The 15,625-nt window shown below is 45.0% G+C and overlaps 1 protein-coding gene across 1 annotated transcript in view; it reads right to left on the bottom strand.

Annotated features, from left to right (window-relative positions):
* The window catches only part of DSG2 (desmoglein 2), a 54,022-nt gene extending 43,619 nt beyond the window's left edge, over window positions 1–10,403 (bottom strand). The window contains exon 1 of the mRNA XM_043443820.1: window positions 10,254–10,403. Coding sequence (XP_043299755.1) covers window positions 10,254–10,292 — 39 coding nt within the window. The 5' untranslated portion in view covers window positions 10,293–10,403. The remainder of the gene's footprint in view (window positions 1–10,253) is intronic.
* Between the last annotated feature and the right edge of the window lie 5,222 nt (window positions 10,404–15,625).

The following is a 15,625-nucleotide window of genomic DNA, read 5'->3' on the forward strand; positions in this document are numbered from 1 at the left end:
CAATTATTTTCCAAGGGGGATGTTAATAAGCAGTGATTCTCAAGTATGAGTGGCATGTGAATCATCTTGTTAAAACACAAGACTTCCGGGCCCCACCAGGGAGCTTCTGAGTCAGTAGATCTGGGATGGGGCTTCCCAAGTGGCACAGTGGTAAGGAACATGCCTGCCAATGCAGGAGACATAGAAGACTCAGGTTCCATCCCTGGATCAGGAAGGTCCTCTGGAGGAGGGAATCGCAAACCAATCCAGTATTCTTGCCTGGAGAATCCCATGGACACAGGAGCCTGGCAGGCTATGGTCTACAGGTTTGCAAAGAGTTGGACAGGACTGAAGCAACTTAGCATGCACACACCCAGGTCTGGAGTGGGGTATAAAAATCTGTATTTCTTACACAAGTTTCCAGGTAATGCTGATGCTGCTGGTCTAGGGACCACACTTGTGAAAACAACTGTGTAAAATCACAGAGTAGCAGGGGAATGAGAAGGAGAGCCTGCATAATTCATAGCCTGGATAAGAAGCCCTTAATTACAGAGATGCATGCAACGATATATTCCAAATAAGGACATTCAGCAACTGAACTATTCCCACCACAAGATTTTCCACTTCACAAGCAGTAATCAAATAGACTACAAGATTGCCTTAAATGGTGTTCACACCTTTCTCTCAATTCATACCTCTTTTTCTGGCTTACGTTTTACTGACCCTGAGAACTTATCATTTTTGAAATATTTTATTTACCATTGTATTGGTGTTTTCTATAGTTGCTACAAATGCTCTGAGGATCAGCACAATATAAGGGAAACTGTATAATGCATCTTTTCAGATATATCTATATAATACATAATTTCTTAGACAAAAGTGACAGGCTGTTTTGACCTTTAGGCTGCAATGTACTCCTGAAATTGACACTAAAAAATACAATGGAGAAAACCAGATTTCCCCGACCCCTCACGCCCAGAAGCTTAAGAAAACCAAGAGCTTCAAGTTTTCCTTTTTCATCACTAGATGGCACTGTTCTGTCAGTAAGTCAAACTGCTGCTGCTGCTAAGTCACTTCAGCCATGTCCGACTCTGTGCGACCTCATAGACGGCAGCCCACCAGGCTCCCCCGTCCCTGGGATTCTCCAGGCAAGAACACTGGAGTGGGTTGCCATTTCCTTCTCCAATGTGTGAAAGTGAAAAGTGAAAGTGAAGTCGCTCAGCGACCCCATGGACGGCAGCCTACCAGGCTCCTCCGTCCATGGGATTTTCCAGGCAAGAGGACTGGAGTGGGGTGCCATTGCCTTCTCCAAGTCAAGCTGCAGGAATTGCCAAAAACTGACCAACAACTTGACTCCAAAGTTCAAAGTGGTAAACAGGCTTTTCTTGTTTGTTTTTTTTTTTTAAACAGGCTTTTCAATTGACTTCAAATAAGCAAACTGGCAAAATCTAATAGTGAAAAGCAATGGTTTTAGAAAGCTGTGGGAATACTTCTGCAGGACTGTGAAATCAGGCAAATTTCAATGTATGTTTCTCCTTTTTGCTGCTTCTTGAATGACTCTACCTTGTAATGAAACGAAACCAATTACGTAATTCCATAAATTCATCAGGCCTTTCATATGATTAACTATAGGAAACTGCTTATTTTGGAGGTGGTGGTCTAAGGAACTATAGGAAGCTGCTACATTGGAGGTGGTGGTCTCGCCTTTGGATTGACAGAGAGGCATTTGGTGTCGGGGGTACTCGGGCTCCCCTCAGCTTCATCCATTAACAACAATCACCAAATCCAGCTATTGGCACATGGTGGTGTTGCTGCTCAGTCACTAAGTCGTGTCCGACTCTGTGTCCCCATGGACTGCAGCACGCCAGGCTCCCCTGGCCTTCACCATGTCCTAGAGCTTGCTCAAACTCATGTGCATTGAGTCGGGGATGCCATCCAATCATCTCATCCGAAAAGAATTCGACACTTTTGGAGCGCCCACTGTGTTCAGTATGAAAAGGCACACTGTGGCTGCTCCAAAAACGTCAAAATATTTTCCCTACACCTGCCTTTCCCCTACTGTAGGCTCCATGATTGTGGGACTGCTCACAAGCATCCAGAAGCCTGGTTGGCACATAGTGGAAGCACAGCTAGTTACTGCTGAATGTGTTCAAGTCAAACATAAATTTACCCCTCCTCCACCCAGACATTAAAGATTTCTTCTAAACAAATGAAATTCAGATTATTATTCCAACTTTTTCCAAACATAGAAAGATACATTAACTCTTAGGTTTTTAAAGGATTCTTCTGTGTCCAAGGCATTGAGCTAGTTTATAGATAAATGGTACACAGATTCTATTTCAAAGAGGTTCAGTTTGTCAGGAGAGATAAAGTGGACATAAGGGTTTCCCTAGTGGCTCAGACGGTAAAGAATCTGCCTGCAATGGAGGAGACTGGGGTTGGATTCCTGAGTCAGGAAGATCCCCTGGAGAAGGAAATGGCAACTCACTCCAGTATTCTTGCCTGGAGAATACCACGGACATAGGAGCCTGGTGGGCTACGGTCCACAGGGTCGCAAAGAGGTAGACCCGACTGAGTGACTAACACACACATTACTATAATGGGTTGCTGTTGTTTAGTTGCTTTGTGACCGCCTGGACTCTAGCCCGCCAGGCTCCTCTGTCCCTGGGATGTCCCAGGCAAGAATATTGCAGTGGGTTGCCATTTCCTTCTCCAACTTTATTACTATAAGAGGCAGGACAACTTCATTGTGTGAATGACAGCTGCAAAAACGGTTCTGGGGAGCTCCGAAAAGGCAGAAAGGATCTCCTCTAGAGAATTCAGGAGAGGTTTAGGGGAGGGAGCAGATGGGAGGAGGAAGGAAACGATCTGCTGTAAGGACTGTAGGTGTCAGAACATGGAGAGTGAAGAAGAACAAGAAGGGGTGGATTCTGACACGGAGATCATATGAGCAGAAAAGAAGGACAAAGCCTTGTGCTACGGATCGTCACAGATCCTCTAAGGATGAACTTCCCAAGAGGGATTCTATGCCTTCAGAGCTTTGAGGAGATGTTTTTGGCAGTACTGCAGGGTGGAAGGCAGGAGGCAGCTTGAGGGTTAAAGTAGTAAGCCAAGGGAGATGCAGGGAGGACCTGGAATATGGTCATGGCGCCCAGATGGATGGGTAGGGTCAGAGTCTTCATGGGGACAACATGAACCCCTGGCAATACCCTGCGTGTGAAGGACAGGAGAAGGGGGCAGATGGTATCAACATTTTAAGTGTGAGTAACTAGAAGGATGCAGTTCTCAGAGCCCAGGTTGCAGAGACGCTGAGGCAGCATCCTGAGGAAATCCTCTGAGTAGGGAGGTGATAGCAGACACCGGAAGATACAGCGCTGCGGCTCAAAGGGAGGCAGGGGTTACGCGCAGGGTCCCAGGGGCACACCCCCGCCAGCCACTGCCGCCGCCCACTCTCTGCCTCCCACCTGTATCTTCTGGTGACGAGGGTCCAGCGTGTCCTTCCGTGCTTGGTCAGAAAACCACTATAGCCTCCTGGAGGTGAACAGACCCCCGGCAGCGTACTATGCAAATAAGGGAGGGAGGAAATTGAAAGAAGAGCTGATAGGTTGGAGCCTGTAATACAGACTGAAGTCAGAAAGAGAAAACCAAATATTGTATAGTAGTGTATACATGTGGAATCGAGAAAAATGGGACTGATGAACCTATTTGCGGGGCAGGAATAGAGACACAGAAAGAGAATGGGTTTGCAGATGTCGTGAGGGAATGGGAGGGTGGGAGCTGAGACAGTAGCAATGAAACATACATTACCATATGCAAAAGAGCTAATGGGAGGTTTCGGGTATAACACAGGGGACTCAACCCGGTGCTCTGTGACGACCTAGAGGGGGTGGGGAGAGGTCCAGGAGGGAGGGGACGGATGTATCCCTACTGGTTCACGACGCTGTTGTATGGTAGAAACCAATACAACACTGTGAAGCAATAATCCTTGTTAAAAACAAATTTTAAAAAATAAGAAAAAAAAAAAAAGATGACTGAGCCAGGCCACTGGTGCCATTTCCCAGTTAGCACTCTTGGGGTCTAAGGAGACTGGATCTCTAACACGAGGCAGTTTATGGGCCATTTATTTCAGCTGATTTAGTTTGCATCGTAGGGAACTTGGAAGAATAGTGGGATGGAGCTATTTTAGAATAGGGAAAATTGGTCCTCTCACTTCTTCTCTCCACCCAAATCTGCCTTCTCATTTCCCCATCAGCCAGACAGCACCTGTTGGACTGACGAAAGGAATTCCCATGAAGGTGTGATTTTGAGACAAGACCTAGGGAAGTGTTTGGCACAGACTAGGTAGGTGCTCAATAATACCCATTGAGTAAATGAATGTATCAAGGCTTAATCAGCCTAGAGGATATTTGCATTTTAAAAAGAGGTAAGATGAATCCCTAATGAGAATCTCTCACAATCTGTCTATCACCGTTTCTCACTGGGGGAGCTATTGGCATTTCTGATAGGGAAAGTCTTTTTGAGTTTTTTTCTTGAAGGTTCTGTGGATTGCTGGAAGTTTAGCATCCTGCCTTTGGAGTAGTAAATACAGCATTCTGTGCCCATCAGGCTCCTCTGTCCATGGGATTTTCCAGGCAAGAATACTGGAGTGGGTTGCCATTTACTTCTCCAGGGGATCTTCCTGACCCAGGGATTGAACCTGTGTCTCCTGTGTTTGCTGCATCAGCAGGCAGATTCTTTGCCACTGCGCCACCTGGGGAGGCCCTTGTTCCCAAACCAAGCCTCCTGCCATGCTGCACACTCCCTCCCCTGTACTGTTTGGGCTTTTCTGCCAGTCTTAGATCACAGCATCCCAAATTCTGAAAGCTCTGTTTTAAAATAATGAGGCAAAATTATTTTTGCCTCATTATTAAATGAGTCGACTACAGTCTCTTCTTTCTCCACCCTTTCATGACCAACTCAACTAACACTCATTTTTTCATTTTCTTAATGATTTGAACACCTCCCTAAAAACACTCACTTTTGAGGCTTCCTTGGTACCAAGAAGGCTGCAGGCTCATCTTTCTGCATGTCCTTCTGTCCTGCATGCTGTGTCCCAGCTACATGGACTCCGTTCAAGAAACCATGCACCCTTGTCTTCAGGACTTTGCATGTGCTCTTCTCTCTACCTAAAAACTTCTTCCCCCTTCTTCTCTTCGTATCATCTTAATAATTTATAATTATTCTCAGGTCTTTGCTGGGACACTCAGTGCTGGAGCCCCTTCTGTAGGTTCCATGGCACCGTGTGTTCTTTTATCATGACTCTTTCTACCATCACCCGTCTGGGATTTTGCCATTTACTTTTTTACTAGACTGTAAGCATCATGTGTAAGCATCTGTGAAGAAAGCTGACAGCCGAAAAATTGATGCTTTTGAACTGTGGTGTTGGAGAAGACTCTTGGGAGTCCTTTGGACTGCAAGGAGATCCAACCAGTCCATCCTAGAGGAGATCAGTCCTGGATGTTCACTGGAAGGTCTGATGCTGAAGCTGAAACTCTAGTACTTCGGCCACCTGATGTGAAGAGCTGACTCATTTGAAAAGACCCTGATGCTGGGAAAGATTGAGGGCAGGAGGAGAAGGGGACGACAGAGGATGAGATGGTTGGATGGCATCACCGACTCAATGGACATAAGTTTGAGTAGACTCCGGGAGTTGGTGATGGTCAGGGAGGCCTGGCGTGCTGCGATTTATGGGGTTGCAAAGAGTCAGACAGGACTGGGTGACTGAACTGAACTGATGCATCATGAGGGCAGAACACTTCTGGAGTTTTCATTGTCTCCCAACATCTGATACACTGTCTAGATTAAGCAGGGAGTTGCTAAACTGTGGTCATCTGTGGTTATCTCTTAGCTAGTTTATTTTCTTGAGGGCATTGTTCATCTGACCATTAGACTATGGTATAAATCTTGATGTTCCAGCTTCCGTAATTCTAATCACCAAGCTTTGCATAAGATAAAAATCTCAGAAAATTTAAAAAATAATTTGAAATCAACAAAATAGTGCAATGTCATATGTGGTATACATTTGAAACTTTAAGATAAACTTAACTAAGAAAATAATCTTTTGTCATATTTGGGCTATATGTTTGAAAAGTGTTATCAGTTAAAATATGTGGCACACGGAAAGACAGAAATAGCTGGGGTTTTTTTTTTTTGTTGCTGCTGTTTATTAAGAAATACTAAAATTGATCTAAAGCACATTTATAATTTTAATTAAGGTCTCTGATTTTTACTGCAATTTTGCAGTTTTAAAAATACAAACCCTTATTCAATGTGTAATTTCTTTTCCAAATAAATATTTGTGTGCATCACTGGTCAATAAACTATTTTTCAAAATTGAGACTGGTAATTCTCACTCTTACACGTGTCTGATAATTAAATTTACTGGGAAATTTCTAAGGGCTTCCCTGATGGATTAGACAGTAAAGAACCTGCCTGCAATGCAGGAGACCTGGGTTTGAACCCTGGGTCAGAAAGGTCCCCTGGAGGAGGAAATGGCAACCCACTCTAGTATTCCTGCCTGAAAAATCCTATGAACAGAGGAGCCTGGCGGGCTACAGTCCATGAGGTCACAAAGACTCAGATACAACTAAATGAAATTTTCTAGCGATATATATTTCTGGACTTTAGCCTTGGGGATTTTAATATATCTCATCAGATATTTCTAATAATCAGGGAGAATTTAAACTCAATTCTCATGTCTTTTTGCAAAGTACTTTCCCCTAATTTTATACCTAAAGAAATTTCTGTTAATGAGTTGACATTTCCCATTAATTTTTAGGAACAAAAACAGATGTGAAATCATACATTTCTAAAAGTCCCTGGATATGATAATTTACTCTTATAAGCTTCAATACTTACCATCTCACTTAGATTTTAATTTCTTCTAAAATCTGTCATCCACTTGCGTATTAGAATCTGAAGCACAACTCTAGTGTTACTAAAATTTTATAAATAGTCGCACCTACTCGTTATGAGTTAAATTATGTCTCTTAAAAGAAGACATATTGAAGTCTTAACCCCAGCACATCAGAATGTGACTTTATTTGGAAACAAGGTCTTTGCGGGTTTAACCAAGTTGAGGTCATTAGCGTGAGTCCTAATATAATTGTTGCTGTTGCTTAGTTGCTAAGCTGTTTCTGACTCTTGCAACCCCATGGACGGTAGGTCACCAGGCTCCTCTGTCCATGGGATTTCTCAGGCAAGAATACTGGAGTGGGTTGCCATTTCCTTCTTCAGGGGATCTTCCCAACCCAGGGATCAAACCCGCCTTTCCTGCATTGGCAGGCGGATTCTTTACCACTGAGCCACCAGGAAAGCCCTAAAGCTATGCTATGGCTAAGCTATTGCAGTGTCTTTCCTACATTTGTAATTTAAAGGAATACTAAATTTCAGTTAGATATTAATGAGGGTGGACACAGAATTTATTCCCAGCCATGACTAAGAACCTTCTGAATTCTATCCACCGACCATTTGGGAATTGGTAGGTCCCATGTAAAGAACTCACAGAAAGCAAAGGTTCTCTGACATTTACAAAACTGCTTCTATTTCCCATTTGACAGAGTTGGGCTCTATTTGTGTGCTAGGTCTGTGAGTGCCTCTCAGCATGTTGCTTCTGGTTTGTCTCCTGGAACTTCAGAAGAAAGTTAGAGACCACATATCACAGGCTCAGCAGCTAAGGCTCAGTGTACGATTTAACATTAACAATCAGCATTTACATGAGATTTGAAAGAAGGAAGTGGAGCAGAAGCCGTGTGGCTGCTCTTCTTGCTGGCAAGCACAGATGTGGATGGAGCTGGGTCTTTGCAGTCATCTTTCTCTAGCTCCAGGGTCCATCTAGTAAAATCCACACTAGATTCCTGAGTGCCAAGATGTAGGGTCCCGGTACGTATCAGTGTTATACATCCTAGCAAACGTGGCGTGGTTCTGGAGCTGGCAACAGAAGTAACACCCGATTTGTCTGTTTTCACATTGTGGGGTGGCAGTGTGGGTTCCTGATCACAGGAGAGGCAGCAGGTCCCTAAGTGCTTGGGCTTGGCTGGATGGCTCTGAAGCCATTACTGACAGCTCAAAATGGAGTGTTTCCTCAGTCTTTGGCACACAGATGCAATGGACACAATGCCCTTCCTGCTTTAACTAGCTAGAGTGAATTCTGTGATCTGCAACTGAACTCTGACTCACAGACACTACAGTTTATATTCCCTTCCATAAAAGATCTGTGTTCTGGAGAACTACTTCTGTCAGAATAGAAGTTTTTCAAATATTCTTCCCTGAAATCTAGAATTCCAACTTCAAACACATCAGGGGCAAAATGCTGAACTGCCCACCGTTCTCTGATCAAAAATAAACATACTCAAATTCGTATCATTTAAAGTACTACAGAAAATACAAAGACCTGTCCAAGAGTTTGCTTATTCAGTTAGTTATAATCACTTTTTAAAGAGGCGGTCAGTTCATGCCCAGTAAACAAAAAGTACTGAATTGCTAGAGTAAAACATATGCCGAAGTTATGTACCTATTTCTCTGTAAATGTACTTTAATCGGCCTGCTTGTTAAACCACTTGAGGATAAAGGCAATTTCTTTTCTAGGATTTAATATTTAAACTTCAAACTGAGCCAGGTGCTATGCTAGCGTGATAACCTCCTTTGGTTAGGAAATACCACGAGGGGGAAACTAGATGCTCTGTTATTCTGGAGGTCAGAAAGGAAATTGCAAATTATCTTTGAAAAGTTTTACTAACAAAATAAACTTGAACATCACCTCAACGACCTCAATGACTTAGGCAAAATGAAACAAACAGCAGGAAAATTAACAGGTGTGACAAAGGTCTGCAGGTCCTAAACCGCTCACAAGTGAGAATTCACTGAAATTCCTAGATTGTATTAGCCATGTTTCTTCTTATGTGATAAATATGTGTGCCTTTGTTGTTCAGTCTCTAAATTGTGTCCGACTTTTGTAAGAATATATACATACAAAACCCACAGGGGAAAATGTCCTCCCTTCATTGTAATTCTGGGATAGAGAGAAGGCAATCTTTTGGAAGTTAGAACTTTCAATACAGGGAATGTACTAGTATTTCTTACTTTTACTATTATGTAAGAATACAGAATATGATTTTGTACCTAATCTCTCTGAACACACATTTAAGTCTCTGGAAGCTGAAGGCAAACCTACATTAGGTGGATAACTGTTACTTTATCAAAACCCATTTGGCAAGCCTCTTCCAGAGTCAAGTACATCTCAGTCCTGTCCGACTCATTGCGACCACCATGGACTGCAGTTCGCCAGGCTCCGCTACCCATGGGATTCTCCAGGCAAGAATACTGGAGTGGATTGCCATGCCCTCCTCCAGGAGATCTTTCTGACCAGGGTCTCCTGAACTGCAGGCGGACTCTTTACCGTTTAAACCACCAGAGAAGCCAAACCCTTTACTTATGCTCTATTCCCTCAACAAACAGAAAACAAATGTATCTAAAAACCAATCCGAGTATAAGAAGTAAAGCATTAAGAAATGCAGATCTAGAAAGCGAACACTGTTTGCCAGCTTAATAACCTCTGAAAACCCCATTTTACTGTTGCGCTGCATGTCGCCTTTCTGTAATCTTTTTTAAAGTGAAAAAAACCTTAAAACGATTACATATGCTCATTACCTTTAATACTAGGCGATGTCTTAAAACATCAACTTTGTGAACTTTAAGCTTGAGCTGTAGGTGGGTGATTTGAAGCGTAACGTGGCTTTAACAAAAAAAATTAAACTTTGTAAAATACATTAGAGAAACTCTCTGGGCCCCCTTCTGCAGTCTCAGAATACAGGTGTGTCCCCAGGTCACTGCCGCGCTCGGGCGGCGGGAGCCCGGGGAGGTAGGCGCGGCCGCCGCCTCCATGTTGCGGTCGGAGGAGAATCGGGACAAAGCCCGCGTCTCCAGGAAAGGTGTCCCCGCCTCAGGTCTCCCTGCACCCGCAGATCGCAGATCCAGAAACGCGCTGGGGCCTGTGTGCGATCGCAAGAGAAACGGAACAGCAGCCCGCTTCCCACCGGCCGCCCGGCCCCAACGGAGCCGCAGGGTCCCCGCTCGCCGCCGCCTGCCCGGCCCTCTCCCACCTCGGCGCACAAAAGAGGGATCGCCGGGCGGGCCGGCCCTCCCCCGGCGGAAGCGGGCAGGTCGAGGCGCGGGCCGGGCGCCCGCCGCCGCCCCGGCCAGCCCGGGGCTCCGTGCCGCCGGCTCCCCGCACTTACCAGGAGAAGCAGCAGCGCGCCCTCCGCGCCCCGCGCCATCGCGCCTCCGCCGCCGGCTCCCCGCGTCCCCGCACGCGCGCGCCGGCTCCTCCCCGGCGCCCCCGCCCCAAGGGTCCCCTCCCAGGCGGCGGCCGCACCGCCCTGCCCAGCGGGGCGGCTCCAGGTGTGGCCTCCGCGAGAAAATGGAGCCCGGAGCCAGGCCGAGCGGCTGGGGCCGGGGTGGGAATGGCGCGGAGGAGGGAGGCGCCCGGGGGACGCCCGCCCCCCGCCGCACGCGCACCTGGAGCCGTGACGGCCCCCGGGCTGGGGACTCCGAGCGGCCGGCCCCGCCCCGCCGCCTCCCTCCGCGAGCCCCTCTCCGCCCAGGGCGGCCGGCTCTCTGCGCCCCGGGCCGCCGCGGGGACCGTGCGCTGGGTGGCCGCGCGCGGGGCCCAGGTGGCGCCGAGGAGAAGGACGAGCGACGCGCGGACCCGTGTCCTCCCCGCGTCCTCCGCGCGGCCTGCTGGCCGGCGCCAGCTCCCCGGGAGCGAAGGTTCTGGAGCCGGATTCCGGGGGTGGTCTCCGTGAAGGCGTCTCACCTCCTTCCCACGGCCCCTTCCCACAGGTTTGCCGCTTGTCTGACTCCGGGAGAAACAGTTATTAGAAGAATCACAAAGGATCCCAAGGAACGGTTGTTTTTTTTTTTTTTTTTAAACCCCTTGTTAACTAACCTCGACTGGGAGAAAAGTCTAGAAGGGTTAAGGGAGAGACTTACTCTTCCCTATATTTACAAAATGACAAAGCGTCACTAGGGGTCAGAATCCTCTAGCCCATAGTTATTTAGCTGTGTGACCTGGAGAATAGATACCACCCACCGCAGAGAGGGGACGGACTACCCTCAGAGCTCAGTCGGTTAAAGAATCTGCCTGCAATGCAGGAGCCGTGGGTTCGATCCCTGAGTCGGGAAGGTCCGCCTGGAGAAGGAAATGGCAACCCACTCCAGCATTCTTACCTGGGAAATTTCATGGACAGAGGACCCTGGTGGGCTAAAGCCCATGGGGTCGCAAGAGTTGGACACGACTTGGCTACTCGACCACCAGCAAACAGGGCTGCTATGAAGATTAAATCAGAAAAGTCTTTATGATGTATTCTGTAGTGTCTAGTGCCTAGCGCACCGGGTTCAACTAAGAGTGATAGTGTGATTACTTTTGCAAGCGTAAATATTAAGTTGACGTTTTCTTGAAAAACAGAAGCTCTGGAATAAGCACCAGATTAGGAGACTTATAAGAAAGGCTAATTATTGACACTGACCTATTGGAAGAGCCTGTAATAGTATAAAGGGTTGATCTACTAGAAGGAGATGTTTGGCATCAAAGTTGATCGACAAGGCAGAGTTCCCTTTGTGATTAAATGTGCCTCCCTCTCTCTTCCCCAGTGTCTCCTACTCTTCTTCATTTCTCATCTGGCCACTTTTCAAGATCCAGTACAATGGCCTTAATCCCTTTCTTCCTCAGCTGCCGAGGACCACTCCCTCTTTGAGCTGAGAACCACCTTTTACTTTGTTTGTTTAGGGATTAACTGGCCAGTAACTTTTCTGATAGTGTTACTTAACTGTCAGTAGCTAAACAGAGGACTGAATGTCTAGGAGTGTCTGCTTAATTTTTCACTCTGTTTGCAGTGCCTAGAACAGTGCTGAGTACCATGATAGCCTCTCAATAAATACTGGTCACGTAGTTGAGTCAGGAGGGAAGAATGTCTTCTAGTTTCCACACCTTTTTCTCTGAATTACTGTGGATGGTAACCTTGGTGATAATTCTCATTCCCCATCATTGCTGGGAGGATTCCTAATTAAACGAGGCAGACTTGACCAAAACACTCTCAGATCATCCCTGGAAACTATACATAAGCCCTACCCAAAATGAGTGCTCTTGTAACTGAGTCCTATGGGCAAGTATTTATGCCTCATTATCTAGAATTTGATCTCTGTTCAGTAATGAAGATAATTGTAGCTTCCAGAATGAGAAAAACTAATGCAAATTGTATTTCTGTTGGATTATTTACTCTCCGCTGGAGGCTGTCAAAGGCAGTTTAAGGATAATGTTCCTCTGTGAGACATGTTTTGCAAGGCTTTGAGAGAAGATGTACAATCCGGTGCCATTGGATGACGTTCTTGAATTAGCTCCTCTTTAAAAACCTATGACTGAAACCTATGACTCAGTGAGCTGAAGGCACTTGGAAGTTAGATCATACACAGCTCATTCTCTCACTCCTGACTTCTTTCTGCTGGCACGAGAGTCAATCTATTTCATAAATCTCTTTGTACAACATCAGATGCCATTACCAATGACGTGCTGATTGCCTTAAAATGAATGAACAAGATGTGAAAGATTACTTACAGGTTTTTCTTCCTCTAAATTAGTTGAACGTTATGGTAAATATACTTTTCTTAAGACTTAATTTTCTTAAGACATATTTGCAATACATCAGTTAAAAACTGTACCTTGTGCAAATAATTGCCTTTAACATTTATATATATTCAAAATATCTGTGTTATATTTCCCAGCATATTTTGTCTCAGATGTACACGTAGGTGATTAGCTTATTAGAATCATTTCTTAGTATTATCTAAAACAAAAATGTTATTTAAAAAAAAGACTTCATAAAGACCAACAAAAATTAACATGTCCCCTTTCTACCATCACCTCTTCCTTACTCCCCACCCACTCCAGCATTAAAAAAATCACTTTATAAATCATCATGGTATAAATGGCTAATGGTTTGATAGATGACTGACTCATTAATTCCATTGAAAATCCCAATGAGTGTATGTATTAGAATTAACGTCTTAGAGGTACATGCTGAATCTGGTGCTATCCTACAACATGCCTCAGAAGCAAAGAACAGAAATATGTGGCTGTTCCAACATAAGAAATGGTTATCATGGATGGGAGGCTTACTCATATGACATTGATTAATAAACGGTATGTGTAACAGGGAATATAGCCAATATTTTATAATAGCTATAAATGGAGCATAGCCTTTAAAAATTATGAATCACTGTAGGGTATACCTGTAACATATAATACATCAACTGTACTTCAGTTAAAAAAAAATAAAAGGTTACTTGGATACAGGGAAAATTTATGACATGCATCTAGATAAATAAAGTAAGAAAGGTGAAAAAAGGAGGAGGTGGTTTTCTGGTTTAGTTATACTCATCTGTTTCTTCATTTATTCAACACTGAGTTTGTTTGCCAAGCATTTAATTTGCATTTTATTGGCAATACAAATAAGTAATCCAAGAAACAAAAATGGATGCTTATGAAATAGTATAGCTATAACTAACATAAACTTATCGATGCAGTGGTAGAACTCTTTGCATGGTATGAAGCAAACAGAGGGAAGAGAGTAATGAACTCACGCTTTGGACGGTGAGCTTGGGGTGGAGTGGTGTGGTGAGCTGGTTCTTAAAGGATGAATAATTGTAAAGGAGACATGACACCAGTCAGGATAGAGTCACTCAAAGCATAAATGCTGCTGGTGAAGAGTCGGGGATTCGTGAAGAGTCAAGAGTTTCAGATTTATCTGAAAAAAAAAAAAAAAAAAATTTTTTTTTATTACATTGACAAAATTGAATTTGAGATATTAGAGCAGTGTCCAATGAGAAAAGTCTCGCAAGTAGTTTGAAATGAGAATACAACTACAGGTCGATTTAGGAGGCAGAAAAAGTTGCCTAATTTTCTTTCTCTTTGGCTGTTGTTTCTCAATACATTTCTTATTCTTTGCCTACCTGCTAAATGCTTACGCCTCTTGAATTCTTTCCTTTCCGTCTTTTCTTACTTGGTACCCAGCATGACTCTGTAGCCATTCCCATTATGCAAATCCTTCACAGCCTTCTCTCCTGAGCTTCAAACATGGGACATTACCATTTGGATATCTCATAGGGATCTCAAACTATCATCCTGACTTTGTGAAAGTCGCTCATTCATGTCTAACTCTTTGCGACCCTATGGACTATACAGTCCATGGAATTTTCCAGGCAAGAATACCAGAGTGGGTTGTCATGCCGTTCTCCAGGGTATCTTCCCAACCCAGGGATCGAACCCAAGTCTCACCCATTGCAAGCAGATTCTTTTCCAGCGGAGCCACCAGGGAAGCCCTAACAGAATGCTGACAAACAGCATACTGTTTGTCTCAAACAGCGTACTGATAAAAAAGATTTCCCCATCCCTCTACACCTCTCCAGCTCAAGCTTGCTGCTTCCTCCTGTGCTTGGTCAACTTGACCACTCAAGCCAGGCACCTGAGAGTCATTCTCAATTCTTCTTGTTGTATTCTCTGCAATTGCTGTACTTTTATTCTCTGTGGCTCTGTTCAAGATGATTCACACAATGTGCATCGCAGCGTCACACTGTGACGTATGGTTAATTCATTCCTGTCTGCTGCTGTGATGCCTCTTCTTTCCCAAGATGGTTACTTCTTTAAGAGCAGAGGCTATATCATATCCGTAATGGGCCCAGACTTCCGTATCCAGCACATATAAGATGATCAATAAAGAGTTGTTGAACCAAGTTCACATGGAAGGGATTAATTACAAGTGAAAAAGGAGCATTACAGGGGCAGGTATTTGAATATATCCACTCCGGGTGTATTAATAGTGGATCTGGCCAGAAAACAGTCTGGGATTGTGTGGGCGGGAGTTATGCACATGCATACAGGCATGCAAACATACATGCAGGTGTGTTGGTGGATGTTTGTGTGTTTCCCCCAAGGAAACTACAGTCCAGGAGCAGGAGAGGAATGGCAGATGGTGGGTGTGAGTCAGAGTTTCAGAGTGGCCTGACTGATAGAGGTGTAAGTGTCAGGGATGTGGTGTCTCCAGGGTTGAGTGTGGCAGGAGGGGTTTGGACAGAGCAAAGCTGAAGTTCAGGCACAGGTTGAGAAGAGAATGTGTTAGCTGGGGGTGGAGAAATGGCAAGGGATTGTCCACCCACCTAATCCTGGAGGAGTGTGGTCCTTTTCCCCAGAAGCCAAAGCAGGAGTGACGTCACAGACATTAGATGTCTGGGTGTTGAAATTTTCATGGCTTAGCTGGACCAAGAACCTTAGGCAGTGAGAGGGGAGAACTGGGTGACTTGCAGGTGGGGGATGATCTCTTAATAACAGGGTGGGAAAAAAGCTTTGCTGCCTTTCTGAGCTGGGACTTGCAGAGTAATAATCAAAGCCCAGCGGACTGCAAGCCCCATAGTCTACTGTAGAGAAACCAACGCGTCCTTCGTGAACAGTCACCACTCTGTGTGGCAGCAACAGTCAGCCCTGGGAACACAGCCACAGACGCCAACACCCTGCCCGAGAGATAGAGCCGCAGGTGGTGAGTCATGGGCTGTAGCTGAG

Source organism: Cervus canadensis, chromosome 23 (assembly GCF_019320065.1).
Source record: "Cervus canadensis isolate Bull #8, Minnesota chromosome 23, ASM1932006v1, whole genome shotgun sequence".
NCBI classification, from domain to species: Eukaryota; Metazoa; Chordata; class Mammalia; order Artiodactyla; family Cervidae; genus Cervus; species Cervus canadensis.